The sequence below is a fragment of the Dendropsophus ebraccatus genome, chromosome 5, assembly GCF_027789765.1.
Source record: "Dendropsophus ebraccatus isolate aDenEbr1 chromosome 5, aDenEbr1.pat, whole genome shotgun sequence".
Lineage (NCBI taxonomy): Eukaryota > Metazoa > Chordata > Amphibia > Anura > Hylidae > Dendropsophus > Dendropsophus ebraccatus.
In genome coordinates this window covers 60,451,826-60,471,090 of record NC_091458.1, presented here as the reverse complement: position 1 = coordinate 60,471,090, position 19,265 = coordinate 60,451,826, and the positions used below count along the sequence as shown (strand labels likewise).

The window sequence follows — 19,265 nt, the reverse complement described above, 5'->3', positions numbered from 1 at the left end:
TGGTGCTATAACTTTGTTTTATAGCCTTATTGTTTGATTTGAGCATTTATTAAACAATTATTAATACATAAGATGGGTCTGCATTGTTTTATATTTTGTCACATCATGCATTTGCAAAAAAAAAAAGCACAAAACAAAATTTTATTCAGTCACATTTATTACTAACACTTTAGCCCTCATTTTACAGAATGTCTTTTGAAGCAAACTTGTGGAAGGCACATTGACAACCCACCAATTCTTCTAGTGGGTAATATAAATTGTTAAGCATAGAAGCCAACATTATACAAAACACTTGAAATCTCTTCTTATTACATTTTTCTTATTTTCCTGAAATGACACAGGACTACATATGCAGTGCAACATATGTCAACATGGTGGGATTGGAAGATTTTATTATAACTTGTATGACCAAGAATGAGTTCCCACCAAATAAAGATGACTTTCATTGCAACCTTTTATTAGGTGAAGTGTACCATGAAAACTTGTCATCACTTTTTATACTGCCTGAACTACAAATCATTGAGACAGTCCTCTGTAGCCTATCCCCAACAATACTTGAGTGATCTGTCCCTGTTTGGGGCAGGTAGGTGCCATCTTCAGTGCACTGGGGGTGGTAGTCCCACCTCCAGTGCACCAAAACACCTCATAAACATGGGGAATAAAATGTTAAAAAAAAAACACAAAAACCACACAGGATGAAGGTAAGAAACATACCTTCATCCTCAGCACCACATGTGCTATAGGGACATGAGAGCATGTTAGATACTTTTAACCTACTGATAGTTTTGCCTATAACTATAATATTACATTTAGTCTTAAATCTCTGTCCCTGTGAGGAACTGTCCACAGTAGGAGAATAAAGAGTTGTTTTTCCTCTAGAGAACCCCTGTATTACATGCTCTGTAAGGGTATGTTCACACTGAGTAAAATAGACGGAATTCCGTCTGTCATAGTGTGTTATAGCATCTCTATGGGAGAGCACCCTCTCCTCTGCTGCCACCGCTCTCCGCTCAAAAAATTGACACGTCACTTCTTTGAGCGGAGATCGGCAGCAGTGGAGGAGCGTGTGCTAGTAGTATAATAGTATAGTAAAGATAAGGCAGAGAGATGGATTTTCAGGTTAAGTTTGAAAGTGAATGGAGAGGGAAAAGGGAGGTCTAACAAAAGGCAGAGATTGCACATGGGCAGAGATGCATGGAGGGAACACATTGTGGACCACCATGCAATAATTTGCTGGGCAGTGGGTAGCAAGTTAAAAGGAGAAGTTCGGCCAAAAGCATTTTTTAATATATTACTAGTTATGGAAAGTTAGACAAATTCGTAATGTACGTTAATTATGGGAAATGCACATTTACTGCTATTTCCCTTAATTTAGTAGATCATGGAGACTTCAACAGGGGGCGCACTATATATAGAATTCAATGAGTACCATTGACTTCTATATATAGTGCGCCCCTGCTGGACACTTCATTGGAATCAATGGCTGCCTATGGAACAGGTCAGTCTGCACATATATACACTGTAATATATATATATCACTGAGCAGATGATGGGGAAGTAGTACCAGGGCTATCCCTATCACCGCCGCCGTTGATGCCGCCCGTCCGTCCGCCGCTGTAATTGAGGCCCCCGGTCTCAGGCCTACTTCCCCCCTGAGACCGGGGCCTTAATTACAGCAGTGGACCCACCGGACATATGAGTGTCAGCAGGTGCGGTGGCGGCGATGGGGATAGCCCTGGTACTACTTCCCCATCACCTGCTCATAGTTTGAGCAGATGCTGGGGAAGTAGTACAAGGGCATATGTGGCAGTGGGGCCGGATTGGGAATGACCCTGGTACTACTCCCCCATCATCTGCTCAGTGATATATATAGTACAGTGTATATATGTGCAGACTGACCTGTTCCATAGACAACCATTGATTCCAATGGAGTGTCCAGCAGGGGCGCACTATAAATAGAAGTCAATGGTATTCATTGAATTCTATATATAGTGCGCCCCCTGCTGGACACTCCATTGGAATTACACCTTAGTTTGTGACGTCACGGTATTTCTGAGAATTCTAACACTCCATGATCTACTAAATCATGGGTCTCCAAACTGCGGCCCTCCAGCTGTTGCAAAACTACATTTCCCATCATGCCCGGACAGCTAAAGCTTTGGACTTGGCTGTCCAGGCATGATGGGAAATGTAGTATTGCAACAGCTGGAGGGCCGCAGTTTGGAGACCCATGTACTAAATTAAGGGAAATAGCAGTAAATGTGCATTTCCCATAATTAATGTACATTACGAATTTGTCTAACTTTCCATAACTAGTAAAAATATTTAAAAATGCTTTTGGCCGGAGTTGTCCTTTAATGACTGGCAGAAAAGCGAAGAAGTTGGGAAACAAAGCTAACTTGATTAACGACTGTATAGTTAAAGGTGTATTAAAGGGTACAGAGAAGGTCACAGAGGAGGATGCTACAGTAGTCTAGGTGGGATATGATGAGGACATGTACAAGCAAACACTGATTAGCAGGCTTACTGGTCCCTATTATAGCTCCTATGCTATAATGCTCCTAGGTCAGTCTCAAAGAAGGAGTTCTAAAATCTAATGATTAACGTAAGGGCCCTATTGAAGTATTATTTGTACACTAGAGATCTTTGGGAAAACTGAGGAGTAGAATAACTATGAAAACAGGAAATTTTTAACACCAAAGTGACAATATATTCTTTAGAATACATGACAATTTATATTTTAACCCTTATCCATTGAAAAATTGGCAGTCATTACTGCAGTAAAATACTTGTTACACAATAAAATGCAAGGACTTAAGCTGGCCGTGCACATGACATAATGGGTGGCAAAAATTACATAATCATTAGGGATGGCTGACTGTAGACTAATGTCTGTCACAAATATGATCACATCAGATTATTTTTGCCCATGGTTGGCTAGAAAAATAAACTGTATGGGGGACATTTATTAAGTCCGGCGTTTTTTACGCCGGACTTAAAAATGTCCCCGCATCTCCAGCGCTACGGGGATTTATGTAGAGGCGGACTGCCTCTACATAAATCCGGTGCGCACAGCCGAAAACCTACGCCAGCTGAGGACTGGAGTAGGTTTTTGGCGTATCTTTTGGCGGAACAGATGGTGAATCGCGCGGACTGAGTCCGCTCCCTTCACACCCCCTCCCCGGCATACTCTGCGGAAAGTGCCAATTTGCGAATATTTTATTCGCAAATCGGCCATTTGCGAATAAAATAATGCGCAAATCGGCACTTTCCGCCGAAAATCATCCGTACGCCGGATGATACATGTCCCCCTATGACTTGATCCTAGATTTATCACTTTGCACAGTAAGGCTAGGTTCACACTGCGTTTTCAGCATCCGTTTAACGGATCCGTTTTTTTTAACGTCCAGAAAAATAGGGTAAGCAACGTTTTTTGGTCCGCCAAAAAAAACGGATCCGTTTTTTTTTATAATGGAAGTCAATGGAAAAACGGATGCACACAAATGAATCTGTTTTTTGCAATCCGTTTTTCATGCGTTTTTTGCAAAAAACGGATGCGTTAAACGGATGCTGAAAACGCAGTGTGAACCTAGCCTAATCTGCCAGTTTAGGCTAGGTTCACACTGTGTTTTACTGTCCGACTATATATTTTCTTTTTTTTTTTGTAAAAACAGATGCAATTATATGCCATCCATCAGGATCCATTGTCCATTGAGTTACATGATAAGAAAAAGCTAATTGAAATAAATTTTTTTAAATTTAATGTACACAAAACGTGCTTGACCACGTTTTTCTGTTAAAATTGAACATTCAAAAACAGACACAGTAAAACGGATGCAAAAATGCTGTGTGAACCTAGCTTTATTCTGACATGTTGCTGGTGGGAGAGTCGGTCCGGTGTACGGACAGCTTTACAGATAGTCACATACTGATACAAATGGTTTGTAAGTGTGAACCTATCCATAAACTTCAAGTACTCTTGGCCCCAGGCATAAATGAAGATACACTTCAAATGGCATTATGCCCCTAAAAGCTTACTATCTAGTCTTACAGTAAGGTACAGTACAACTCAGTGGACTATCGTATAACACACTTGGTCTTTTCACTCAAAAAGAGATGATTTGGTTTAAACAGAAATCCTACAATTTATACAAAGTATGTAAATGACTACAAGGCACACAGTGATCATATTCACCACAGCATGGTTTGGAGAGTTTCTTCCCCTAAATATGCAGCATGGACCTAGAGGCACATCTCTATTTTACCTATGCAGTCCACTCAAGCATTGCTTTAGGTTTTATTACCCTGTTTGTTCAGATAGGGTAAACCACCTGTGCTTTAAATACAAAGTGACAACAGTTTTATGAACTTTAACTAAAACACAATAATCTCTCTTCCAGTGTTTATACAGTATGGGTCTTATTAGATGAAGCAACTTTTAACTATCGCAAATGAGAGGTACCAGAAATAGTCCACCATAATACACAGAACAATAGTCGCTAGTCAGAAAGCTATACAGGTTTGTAAATTAATCCTATTAAAAAAAAAAACCTCAAGTATTCCAGTACTTATCAGCTGATGTATGTCTTGCAGGAAGTATTGTACTCTTTCCAGTATGACATGGTGCTCTTGGCTGCCACCTCTGTCTGTGACAGGAACTGTCCAGAGTAGTAGCAAATCCCCATAGAAATCCTCACTGGAAATCAGACTGGAATGAATACACCACTGAAGATTTAAATAGTAATTTACAAAGCTGTATAACTTTCTGTGGCTTTGAAGACTATTTTTTTAGAGTCCTTCTTTAATCTTTTTTTTTTCTGCAGCACAATTTGCAATGTATTGGTTCTCATTTATATCACTCTTTACTTGCAGACTGTCAAATGAAACAATGATAGGTTGCTCTGAACACCACTAACTCAAATTCAACCATTTGTATCCCACCCATTGTGCAATAATCACAGAGATAGCTACTATTCATAATTTACATAGTAAAAACAACCATAAAAATTTCAGTACCAATATCTCTTCTAACCAGTCTACACAACGATGCTCCAGTTCTGCTTTTCTCACAGAGTTTCCATTAACAGTCATCTGAAAACCCTTCCGGGTGGAATCATTACAACAAGACATTGACAGATATGACATTTTACATACTGTCTCTGATCATTAAAAATAAGTGCTAAGAACTTTTCTTAAAATAAATATCATAAAAGCTATTTTAATAATAATCTTCGTCTTTGTACCACCGCCTTCGACTCGTATTTGTGTCCCAAAAGGTATGACATGACACCTCTTTGCTGAGTTCACCTCAATGTGGCTCTAGACGGAATAGAGGATCTTCAGTGCAGGGGTGCCATGTGACCCCCATCATCATCGGTCAGCGGGCACGTCTTCCTTCTCCATATTGTTTAGGAGGAAAAGCTCAGGATAGGTGGTCAACCCCAGGTTATACTATAATAAAGAAAGATAAGACACATGAGAAACTGACAAACTCTTGTATACATGTCAGTCAAGGTAAGGGTCTTCTTAAGGGACCAAAGAGATCTGGATTATATTTTCAAGGATTATTGTATAGCTGTGCTACCCAGATGCAGACTTAGGGTACTATTACACGGAACGATAATCGGCCCGATTCGGCCGATTATCGCTCCGTATAATAAATGCAATGATCAGCCGGCTGATCGTTGATATAGGTTAGACCCTATTTTCGTCGGGCGCCGACCGCGCACCGCTGCGTGTAATAGCGGCGCATGGACGGCGACCTATGATATACATTACCCATCCACGTTCCAGGGCTGCTCCTGCCGTCCACTTCTCCCGGGGTCCCGTGCGCGCTCTAGCTTCACAGCGGCCTGTCAGCTGATAGGCCGCTCAGCCAATCACAGGCCGCGGCGGTCCCGGCCTGTGATTGGCTGACAGGCCGCTGTGAAGCTAGAGCGCGCACGGGACCCCGGGAGAAGCGGACGGCAGGAGCAGCCCTGGAACGTGGATGGGTAATGTATGCCAGTTTAGCAAGGGCTGCAAGGACATCTGTAACGATGTCCTTGCAGCTCTTGTCAAACGATTATCGGGCCGTGTAATAGGCCCAGTAAACGAGCAACGATCTAGCAGATCGCTGCTCGTTTACAGGTATTATCGGGCCCTGCTCGGCCCGTGTAATACCACCCTTAGGCTATGTTCACACAGCGCGTGAGAACTACAGCCATAGTTTTACGTAGTGTGAACATAGCCTTAGGCTGGGTTCACACACACACACAGTATATTTTAGACAGTATTTGGTCCTCATGTCAGGTCCTCATAGCAACCAAAACCAGGAGTAGATTGAAAACACAGAAAGGCTATGCCCACATAATGTTGTAATTGAGTGGATGGCCGTGATTTAATGGCAAATATTTGCTGTTATTTTAAAACAACGGCCGTTGTATTGAAATAATGGCAGTTATTTACCGTTATATGGCGGCCATCCACTCAATTTTAACATTGTGTGAACATAGCCTTTCTGTGTTTTAATCCACTCCTGGTTTTGGTTGCTATGAGGACCAAATACTGCCTAAAATATACTGTGTGTGAACCCAGCCTTAAAATGATCCGAAAGCCTCAGCTACAAACACTGTAGTGACTGCTGCTGTACTCCAGCTTGGGCTGAGCTGCAGTAACATGGCTAAGCTACTACACAATGGGGATATATCACAATACAAATAATAACATGCATTTGTACTTACACCATCCACTGTCACTATTTGTAATGAAAGCTTGTAAAACAGTAAAAACATCATATATATATTCATAGAAAATAACACAATTATAGTATTATTACTAGAAAGTCCAACTGCACACTTCACCTATACTAATGACTAGCAACTAACAGGAATTTTTAGAAGTGTCCCTTCTACAGTTTTCCAGATGTTTCAAGAAGAGCTAAGTATAACAATTGAATGATACAGACACATAAGATGAAAGGGATGAAAGGGATCTATCAACTGCATGTATGTGAGTTTATGATAATTTATACGGCCATACAAAACATTCAATCAGTTGATGAACAAGCTTGTCTATATAGAAAGATTATCTGACAGATTATCTGCCAAAGATTTGAAGCCAAAGCCAGGAACAGACTATAAACAGAGATCAGGTCATAAAGGAAAGCCTGAGATTTCTCCTCTTTTCATATCCATTCCTGGCTTTGGCTTCAAATGTTTGGCAGATAATCTGTCAGATAATCTTCCTGTGTAAATGGACCCTTATGCTGAGTTTACACGGAGCGATAATTTGCCCGATCGTATGATTAACGATTTTGAAGTAACGATTTTTTTTTACAACGATCAGCGTTTAGACTGTACGATATATCGTACAGAAAATTCGTTTTGCAATCACTTAAGCCTATCTCACACATAGTGAAAATCAGTGAACAACTGTTTTCACGGAACGATCGGCGAATTTTTTGTGGACGATTTAAGAACCTGTTAAAAGATCAAAATGAACGATTTTTTGATCGTTCGCTGCGTTTACTGGTACGATTATCGTTCGAATTCGATCGTTATCGTGAAAATTCGCCCGATAATCGCTCCGAGTAAACCCAGCATTACACTGGTTGATTATCAGGTAAATGAGCCATCCTAGACAAGAATAAAAGGGCCCTTATGTCTATATCTCTCATGCCTATGTGTCATCTGTGAGGAGCCTTAAAGTGGCACTATCAGCAGGTTCTTCCCAGAGAACCTGCTGATATGCCCCAGTAGCTGTGCGATGCTCCCCGCCTCGAGCAACGCCCTAAATGCTCTTATGCAAGTAATTTGCATAAGAGTATTTAGCGATTTTAGAAACAATGTGTTGAAGGTGAAAGTAATAGCCATATACTACTGAGGGACAGCTACTGCGGCACTGGGGAGAACCTGCTGATAGTGCCACTTTAAGGTTATGTCTTATGTGTCACACGTCAACCTTTAGCACAAGAACAAACATCTACAAGCAGTATAAATTACTTTGATGTATTGTCACAGAGACGCTTGATAATAAATATATCACATAACAAATGGGTCCGTCTTATGCCTGTACAATACAATCTGGAGATAAGGATAAAATCTATTGATGTTACGACCTCTGCCCTTCACTGTACAATTTGTTATAGTTACTCAGAAAATTGTCCAAAGTTACTTATACAATAGTTACTCAACAAATTATCAATAGAATTATTATCTATTGAATGACTAAGGCCTAGTTTACACATATCCGGCGGCGTTTCCCTCCGGTGCAGGAGAGAAGCACCGAGGGGAAACGCATCTCTGAACTGATCCCATTGTTTTCAATGGGACTGTTCGGAAAATGCGTTGTCACTTTAGTACTTCCGGAATGACCGTACGGGAGAACGCAGCTTGCAGCGTTCTGACGTGCGGTCAGCTCCTTCATCCGGCACTGCATCCATTAAAGCCTATGGAGCGCCGGAGGCATGCCATGTACAGACGTATGCATTATGCATCCTCCGGCGCTCCATAGAGATGTCCCTGTCCCTGCCCCCCCATTAACCCTTGCGACCCTGGCTGTGCAACAGAGTGCCCCCTTGCAGTGGAGCAGCCCCCCAGCTCCTCTGTACAGGTGCAGCACTATAGGACAGGGGTAGGGAACCTTGCCTCCCCAGTTGTTGCAAAACTACAACTCTCATCATGTCTGGGATTTTCAGGCATAATGGGAGTTGTTGTTTTGCAACAGCTAGAGAGCCAATGTTCCCTACCCCTGCTGTAGGAGATGTCCTCATGTCCTGCAACCCAAGGTAGAGGGCTCCGATGTGCTGCTGCCCCCCTATATAGATGGCCCCCTGTAATGCCGTTAAGGAAAAAAATGATGACAACTGATGAAATAAACGTATGGACACTGATATAACTTTTTTCTGAAAAACGGATAGAAAACCTGATGACAAATGATGCCTTTTTGGCATCAGTTGTGACATCAGTTGTGGTCAATATCTACAAAAAAAAACCCGAAACGGATGCAACTAATATATGTAAACTAGACCTAAAAAGAGTGAACATAGAAAATTGAGGGCCAAAGAATGTGACCATATTCCTTTGTTAGGGTGGGTTCAGACTGAGGAATTCTCGCGGAAAATGTCCGCGGAATTCAGTCAGCTGTCCGCCCGCACATCTGGGCGCCTTTCCGCCAGCCCCATAGACACCATTCTATGGGCCTGCGTATTCACTTCACTATGACACTTCTTTCAGCGGATCGCGGAATACGCCGGCCCATAGAATGGTGTCTATGGAGCCGGCGGAAAAGCGTGTGCCCGTGTGGGCGGACAGCTGACGGAATTCCGCTGACATTTTCCGCGAGAATTCCTCAGTCTGAACCCACCCTCACCATGTAATTGGAGCTGACAATGAGTTGCTGTAATTGTAACATTCTGCTTTATACAATGTAGCAGATCCCACTCTCACATTTATGAGTCTCTAGACTTGAACAGTTAAGCATTATAGTAATCCCAAAAACACAGCGGTTCTCTTCCTCTGAAGCAGCATGCGCCTGAAGCATAAGGTCATATTTTATAGCCTGTTCCCACTAGTAGCAGACCCCGGCTAGGGAATCGTAAAACTTAGTATGAATGCCCAGGAGACCACTTACAATGTCATAACTATTATTTAAAAAATCGTTTCACGTTGTTATGATTGGTCATGGTCTCAGTGCTATAGTAATGCCCTGAAGGTATGTGTACAATGAGGTATCCCAACATAAAATATTAGAATGTTGTATCTTCACTGCAGTAACTAATACTGTCAATGAGAAATAGGTGAAAATATGTGAACATAAATGACTCAACGGTGCAAACAGGAGAGAGGAAGAGGGTACATCAACTAAGCACAAAAAACACATAGGGCCATAAGCCCAAAGGGCCCCCTCTATCTAATATCTCCTCCTATAATAGTGTCTGAAATGTATTAAAATATAACTTTTATTATATAATAGATAGAAAAGTAAATAAACTACATAAGTATTTAAAAACACAGTAGCTGGACATGAGTAGCACACATTACACACCTGTGTGATTTCACCCCAATACTTGTACTAATAGTGAAACACACTCAGGGTAATATCTGGTATAATACACACGGAGGGCAACAGCTATCATAGGTCCCTATATAGTCTATAATCTCAACAGCGCTATATACTCAGCTGGGCTGAGGTGACTGTGGGGCCCGAAGGCCTCCTGGGGTCACTACCCAAAGGCGCTGCTGACTACCGCTATTAATCTCTAAGTGCTGTGTACCAGCAACTAATAACCTGATAGCTGTTAACCCAACGTTGTAAGTGTAAGAGGTTACAGAGCTACTCCAGCACTGCTATTAAAATATGACACACGCTGCCCCTGCGACTAGTTTCGCCCTACCATGGGCGTCTTCAGGCACAGGGCAGATGGCGGCGTGTCCTGGGACGGCATCCTGTTTTAAATCCAATCCCTATGACGTAATGTGGGCGGGACAAGGAGGGACCAGCACATACGGCAGTTGCTGAAAGGTAGCTTAAATGACGTAAGAATCACAGTTAGGGGCGTATACCTGGCCTCGGCAGCCTCCACCTCCAACACTAGGCTATGGACCATCAGCTGATCCGACTGATCAGCTGATACAACAAGGGACTTACGTACAGCCTCCCATATCACAGGTGACATCACGCATGCGTACGCAGGTCATTGAACCACAGCCCGGACCAAAACATGTGCATGCGCAGAGAGTACAAGCTGTCATTAACGATATATAAATTACTGTCATATCAGCTGATCCCTACCTTAAATTACCTCTAAATAATCTAACATCTACTAGATGCAGTAATACCCTACAACAGGCCGGCCCAAACTAACGCTGCGCTGTGAGCACGGAGGTGTATACTAAAGATAATAAGTAAGCTGTTAGGATATCACACATACCGCGATACATCGCGATCCACCACGCCATAGTGACACAACTGCTCACGACATTTGTACCACAACGATAGTTAGTCACCAACACCGCACAGCCGTTCCAATTGGGTACCACATCTGTCATCATTTATAGACCAATTCCTCAAGATATAGTGCTGATATTATTCCCTCTCTCTAATTAATGTCCCGCTATATAGAAAAGAGGTAAGGGCACCAGTCCACATCGTACCTATATTTATGAATAATCTATGTATACTATATATAACTGATACACTGATACATCTTGTTATACTGTACATTTTCTCTCTCTGTTCACTTAAGTATACTACAGAAAGGCTGAAAAGGAGAATCCCTCATTCAGCCCTCTTGGACTTAAAGTGGATAAAAGATATATCCACCTCACCTCTTCACGTAACAGTTTTTTGTCTATGTCACCTTTGCGATCGCCCAAAGTAATATGACAAATGCCCCAAAACCGCAGATTCACAAATTGACCTGCATGTTCGCATCTGATATGCGGGGCAATAGGTGTATCCTGCCCTGTGCGCATCGAACTGAGATGTTTAGAGATGCGTCTACGAAATTCCTGCGAGGTTTTCCCTACATATAACTTACCGCATGCACATTGTATACAATATATGATATTCTTCGTTCTGCATGTAATATGTTGCCGTATTTGATAGATTTTATTATCTACAGGATTGGTGAATTCTTGAATAGGCGGCAAATAGGGGCAGAAACTACACCTACTGCATGGGAACGATCCGATTTCCCCTCTCGTATCTCCCCTCTCCTTCTCTGTCATGTGACTATGGACAAGGATATCCCGCAGATTCGGACCTCTACGGTAGGTGACACATGGGCGTGGTCCAATGACCTGCCCCAAGTCCTCATCCATAGTTAAGAGTGGCCAATGTTTATTTAATATCCGTTTAATAGCTTCTCCCTGTATGTCATACGTCCCAATACAGCGTATTTGCTGAGAGTTACTGGTATCTGCAATTGCGTGATCGCATAACAGGGCATTGCGATTACTGGTCAGGGCTCGCCTATATGCTCTTTTCAATGGTTTTCTTGGATATCCACGTTGCTGAAAACGATTATATAATTTGTCACATTCTCTTTTAAAATCTGACTCTTGGGAACAATTACGTTTGGCTCGGAGATACTGGCCAACAGGAATACCCCTACGTAGGGGCTCCGGGTGCCAGCTCTCCCAATGGAGAAAACTGTTGGTCGAAGTAGGCTTTCGGTATATGCCAGTTTGTATGTTGAGATCCTGATCTATCATGATCTTTAAATCAAGAAAGTTGATACTCTTCTCATGTATTTCTGAAGTAAACATCATACCCACATCATTGTTGTTGAGGGCCTCTACAAAGCAATTAAAAATGCCGTCCCATATACCTCCCCCAAAACAAAATGTGGTCTGTGTATAAACTCATATTTTCAGTGAAAACGTAAAGCGCCTCCCACCACCCTAAAAATAAATTGGCGTAAGTGGGTGCACAAGTGCTCCCCATCGCAGTCCCTTTTGTTTGGTGATAAAACGTGTTTTGGAAAAGAAAAAAATTGTGTGTCAAGACAAAATCCAAAAGTGCTAAGGTAAATTTATTGTGGGCTGCAAAATGTGTACCCCTAGTGTTGAGCAAGTAAGCGGCGGCGCGAATACCTAAATCATGTCGAATATTTGTGTATAAGGACTCAACGTCCAAACTGGCCAAGAGGGTGTGCTCAGTAACAGTGATTCCAGTGAGCTTACAGACGGTGTCCTTAGTGTCCCTCAAGTGGGACGGCAAAGCCGGGACAAACGGTGCCAGGATTCTATCAACATAGGTACTTGCACCATGGGTAAGATTCTCATTGCCCGAAACTATGGGCCTTCCTCTGATAGGTACTACCTTTTTATGCACCTTGGGAGGCGCATAGAAGGTAGCAATTGTGGGTTTAGAGTTGTAAATATACTGAAATTCATCTTTAGAAATAGTGCCACTTTCCTTAGCCTCGACCAACAGTGAGCGCAGTTCCGCAAGAAACTGTGATGTAGGATCTTCCTGAAGTACAGTATAAGTGTCCATATCCGTTAACAGTGCCATGACCATACGTATATATTTATTTTTATCCATAAGAACTATATTGCCCCCCTTGTCGGAGGGCTTAATGATTATATCAGAGTTCTCTCTCAATTCTTGTAACGCTATTTGTTCCTCTATTGGGAGGTTACTATAGTTAGATGGATTCTTGTATGGTAATTTTTTAATATCCTCTGTAACTAATGCAACGTGGGTTTAATCCCAGCCTTGTTAGTGGTGCATGAATGCCTGCAGTATGGCAGGTTTTTTAGCACAGAATTTTGACACTGATACGTACATTACAGAGACTAATCAAGTATTTACTACAGAAAACCTTCCTCTGAGTTACTTAGATGTTCAAGGAGCATTTAGGAATCTGACTAAGACTTTCAAATCTCATATACAGTCCTGGTGGGAATTTGCTAGTCTGGAAAATTATTAAATTATTATAAAATTAATTATTAAAGCTTTGGCTGTCCCAGGCATGATGGGAATTGTAGTTTTGCAACAGCTGGAGGGCCGTAAGTTTGAGACCATACTAAATGCACCAAACAGGCCATACTAAATGCACCAAACAGACTCATTAATGCATTAATAACACACTTATTTCACTAAAAAGGCACACTGGAGCGCCATATTAAAGGGACTGCATAATGTCCTCTATAATGATCTATTACAATGACTATTTTATCATTGTCCACTTTCACCACATTAAGGTTTTAGGGTACGAACCCACACACCGTATACGTAGCAGATACGCAGCAAATACGCAGCAGATTTGATGCTGTGTTCAGTTATTTAGATCTAATCTGCTGCGTATTTGCTGCATATCGCAGCAGTAAATATGCTGCATATACGGTGTGTGGGTTTATACCCTAACATTTATTGTCTACAGGGCTCAACCTGATTTTTTTTTTTTGTCATCTCATGTTTACTGTTTGCTATGCAGCCACCTCACCTCTGATTGATTAGTGTGGATCAGCTGATCTTGCTGCCCAGCTGAGGACACCTCTCACCTGGAGACCGTGACAGGATAATCCTGCGGGTAGACGGTCCTTTTCTCACATGAGTGGAGGTACGGAACTGCCCTAAGCGCCTTAGGGCCCTATTACACCAACAGATTATCTGACAGAATGTTTTAAGCCAAAGCCAGGAATGGATTTGAAAAGAGGAAAAATCTCAGTCTTTCATTTCATTTCCTGGCTTTGGCTCAAAAAAAAAAATCTGTCAGATAAACCGTTGGTGCAATAGGGCCCTTAGACTGCATTGTAAGTTTATTACAGTGTAGCCTATGGCACTTCCGGGAGTTTCATACTACCGCTCGTGTCAGAAGAGGACCGTCTACCCGCAAGATTTTTTTCGGAACTCCAGGAAGTGCCATAGACTACACTGTAATTAACTTACAATGCAGTCTACGGTGCTCAGGGCAGTTACATACCACCAGAAGTCAGAAGAGGTCCATCTACCTGCAGTATCCTGCCGCAGTTGCAAAGTGAGAGGTATCCTTTAAAGACTCTACATTTTGTAGTATTGCTTGGACTAAAGTTTATGACCTTAAACCTTGTATTCCTTCCTTAGGGTGGTATTACACGGGCCGAGCAGGGCCCGTTAATACCTGTAAACGAGCAGCGATCTGCTAGATCGTTGCTCGTTTACTGGACCTATTACACGGCCCGATAATCGTTTGACAAGAGCTGCAAGGACATCGTTACCGATGTCCTTGCAGCCCTTGCTAAACTGGCATACATTACCCATCCACGTTCCAGGGCTGCTCCTGCCGTCCGCTTCTCCCGGGGTCCCGCGCGCTCTCTAGCGTCACAGCGGCCTGTCAGCTGGTAGGCCGCTCAGCCAATCACAGGCCGGGACCGCCGCGGCCTGTGATTGGCTGAGGGGCCTATCAGCTGACAGGCCTCTGTGACGCTAGAGCGCGCGCGGAACGCAAGGAGAAGCGGACGGCAGGAGCAGCCCTGGAACGTGGATGGGTAATGTATATCGTTAGTCGCCGGCCACGCACCGCTATTACACGCAGCGGTGCGCGGTCGGCACCCGACGAAAATAGGTTCTAAATTATATCAACGATCAGCCGATGATCGTTGTCATCGACTGATCGTTGCATTTATTACACGGAGCGATAATCGGCCGAATCGGGCCAATTCGGCCGATTATCGTTCCGTGTAATACCACCCTTAGTCTTGATTTGTTCCTAGTCAGTCTAGTTAAGGCCCTATTACACCAACAGATCTGACGACAGATTATCTGCCAAAGATTTGGAGCCAAACCGAGGAGTGGATTTGAAAAGAGGAGAAATCCAGTCTTTCCTTTATGACCTGTTCTCTGATTATTGTCTGTTCCTGGGTTTGGCTTCAAATCTTTGGCAGATAATCTGTCGTCAGATCTGTTGGTGTAATAGGGCCTTTAGTTTCTGGTTCGTTTCAGTATCTTGTAGGTGTTGTTGCTTCTCCAATTGATCTTGTTGCATTTGCTTCTTAAGGCCCTATTCCACCAACAGATCTGACGACAGATTATCTGCCAAAGATTTGAAGCCAAACCCAGGAACAGACTATAAACAGAGAACAGGTCATAAAGGAAAGACTAGATTTCTCCTCTTTTCAAATCCACTCCTGGGTTTGGCTTCAAATCTTTGGCAGATAATCTGTCGGCAGATCTGTTGGTGGAATAGGACCTTAATGGTGCGTTTACACAGAGATTTATCTGACAGATTTTTGAAGCCAAAGCCAGGAACAGACTATAAACAGAGAACAGGTCATAAAGGAAACATTGAGAGTTCTCCTATTTTTACATCCATTACTGGTTTTGGCTTCAAAAATCCGTCAGATAAATCTCTCTGTGTAAATGCACCATAAGTTTAGTTCTGCTTTGTAGCTTTTTCTCTGGGCCCTAAAGTCCACCTGTTATTTGTATTAGGGTCAGTTTTGCAGAGTAGGATTTTCATTAGGGACAGTTTCTGGGAAAGCTAGTTATGATCAGATTTTGTACTTTGTTTCATAAGCCATCTGCTTTAATTCTTGGCTGCTTGTCAGTTTTATACTCAAGTATTGCAGTTTACTATCTAGGCCATAAGATGTTCAAGTTCCTCACTGTAAGCAGAATCACAGGATGTCATTTTTAATTTATTATAAAAAAAAATTATATATATATATATATATATATATATATATATATATATATATGTATATATATATTTCACAATAGCTATCAAATTGAACTATGAAAATTATCATGCGGCCTCTTCAATGGTTACTTCTTCTTGTGTTAGGAAGCCTTCTTCTTAAGGTTGCCCAATATTTTTTTTAATATGACGCATGTTCCATCGGATGCTGTTTACTGCACCACATTATCTCATAATAGCAGGAGTTTGGGTGGTTCTTAGATGGAAGAATCCAGTATGAAATACCATTCCAAAAGATTTTGCTGATATATCCAGTTTCTATACTGAGAGGCATTTTTAAGGAACAAGTTACACACAAATGTTGAAGTTTTCAAGTGGAATATTTTCAAGTGGAATCATTTCTTATACCCAAAGAGTAAGATCAAATCAGTGGCGTAGCTACAGTGAAGGCGACTGCTATGGGGCCCCTGCATGAAGGGGGGCCGAGGAAGCCTGCCCTGCCTTCATGGTAGGTACCCCGCTGCACTGTTCAGCCCCCTCACTGTAGTGCCGGCAGAACAGAGGAGCAGGAGAGGGATTAAGGACCTTTGGGTCACATGACCCAAAGGTCCTCAATACTTCTATGTGAAGATCAGCCCGGACTAGAGGAGGAGGAGGGGGAAGCCTGGGAGCTGTAAGTGCTGTGTATGTGTGTCAGTGAGTGTATATATGTATCTGTGGGTATATGTATATGTCAGTGTGTGTATATATGTATCTGTGTATATATTTATATGTTAGTATGTGTATGTATCTGTGGCTATATATGTGTGTGTATGTCAGCAATGTCTGTAGCACTGGTGTATATGTGTGTTTGTGTATGTCAGCAATGTCTGTAGCACTGGTGTATATGTGTGTTTGTGTATGTCAGCAATGTCTGTAGCACTGGTGTATATGTGTGTTTGTGTATGTCAGCAATGTCTGTAGCACTGGTGTATATGTGTGTTTGTGTATGTCAGCAATGTCTGTAGCACTGGTGTATATGTGTGTGTTTGTGTATGTCAGCAATGTCTGTAGCACTGGTGTATATGTGTGTGTTTGTGTATGTCAGCAATGTCTGTAGCACTGGTGTATATGTGTGTGTTTGCTCCCAAAGATGCTCTGCAGCAGCTTCTATTAATGCTGGGCTCTAATAAAAGAACCCACCATTAATATCTGCAGCATTTTCTTTTATTTCTGGTTGAGTATTTCTTATTACAATCAGATGATTTCCCTGTGTACAGTCTACTCATGGTGTATACATCTGCACTAGTGTAATCACATCACAGCGTATATATGTGTGTATGTCAGTGGCGTATCTGTATATATGTTAATGGTGCCTCTGTGTGTGTATATGTGCGTCAATGTCTGTGTTTGGCGGGGGGGGGGGGGGGGGCGTACAGGATTTATGGGGCCCCATACAGTGTTTTGCTATGGGGCCCCATGAATCCTAGCTACGCCCCTGCCCACAATCTGCCCCCCGCAAACCACTTGTACCTTGGGATAGCTGCTTTTAATCCAAGATCTGTCCTGGGGCCGGTCAGCAGGTGATGCAGTTATTGTCCTAAAAAACAACTTTTAAACTTGCAGCCCTGTGTCAAATTGGTGTGGCCTAGAGTGTCTGTGCATTAGACTTGCACCGCCCTTTCGTCCCTCCTCCCCATCCTCTTCACCATTAGGAATGCCCCAGGCAGGATTTCTCCTATTCATCACCTGTCTGAACAGTGCACATGTGCTGGATCATTAAGACGCCTGTGCAGTGTTCTGACAAGTAATAAATAGAAAAAAAACCTGCCATGGGGGCATTCCTAATGGTGAAGAGGGTGGGGAGAAGGGAGGGAGGGACGTCGCAATTCAAGGGTACTCTAGGCCACGCCAATTTGACACAGGGCTGCAAGTTTAAAAGTTGTTTTTTAGGACGATAACTGCATCATCTGCCAAACGGACCCCAGGACAGATCTTGGATTAAAAGCAGCTATAAGAAGGTACAAGTGGTTTGTGGGGGGCAGACTGTGGGTACAGAGTCGCTTTAAAGCCGGTGGGGCACGAAGAAGCAACCCTGGACGACCCGAACACCTCCTTATTAGAGCAGCATGAAAGTGATGGCAGTTTCCCTTTAAAGTGTTACTGTCGTTTGTAGCAACTCAGACATGTCAAAAGTTACTAATCGTGTAAGGTCTCACTCCCTAGTCCTGCTTCAATTCCAAGATATAGCCAAGGGGATTCCCAGTCTTGCTCTGAGTTTCACACATTATGTATGTATGTATGTATGTATGTATGTATGTATGTATGTATGTAAACTCGATATCTTCCCTTGTCCTATGCTGCTGTCATAACAGACCCAACAGAACCACTTATGCTGCTGCCATAACAGACCCAACAGAACCACTTTTAAAGTAAACCTCTCTCACTCCAGATGAACAATAGGCTAAATCATGTTGTTTACAGCTATTTCTCAAAGCATACATGATGGAAGTGGATATCTGGAGTATGTAAACTTGTATCATGCCCTAAGCTTAAATAAAACACACCAGGCCAGCTACTCATGATCTGCAATCCTTTATTGAAAGATCCAAGATCATTTGTGTCAGGTAGACGTCATGAGTGTTGTGCTGTCTTTATAATGCATTACGCGCTCCATAAACAGATGTCCTTAGAATTAACACAATATTAATATAAAATTCTAGAATCATCTAGCCTAATACAAATACATACAGAATTATAAATCATTATTGCTATAGATACCAGAAGGTAATTTTATGATTGTCAGGTTAATACATCATCCCATGAAAAAAAACAATGATGTTACAAATTAACAAAAGGGGAAAACAATGTTACTAAAATTGCAAGGTACAAATTAAATAGGCAAGAAATTATAGAGGGTCTGGATGTGTTAAAGGAAATCTACTGCCAACCCTGCCCATACTAACCTAAAAGGTACATGACGATATCCCAGGTGATCCTGGTGACTGTGGCCGCCTTCTTTTACAAATGAGTTTTGGAGATATCTAGCAAAACCAGAACTTCTCTAATAGCTGTTTTGGTGCACTGGACCTCCATGGTGAGGAAAACCTTAAAAGGGTACATGGGGGGGTGCACTTTTTTGCTGGGACCGGGGAGGAGGTGGCTGAGGGAAAAGACG

General features: G+C 42.4%; 1 protein-coding gene across 1 annotated transcript in view; it reads right to left on the bottom strand.

The window, feature by feature from the left end:
• Positions 1-2,287: 2,287 nt before the first annotated feature.
• The window catches only part of SLC11A2 (solute carrier family 11 member 2), a 66,361-nt gene continuing 49,383 nt past the window's right edge, over positions 2,288-19,265 (bottom strand). Inside the window, exon 17 of the mRNA XM_069970323.1 lies at positions 2,288-5,451. Within this exon, the coding sequence (XP_069826424.1) occupies positions 5,371-5,451 (81 nt within the window). The 3' untranslated portion in view covers positions 2,288-5,370. The remainder of the gene's footprint in view (positions 5,452-19,265) is intronic.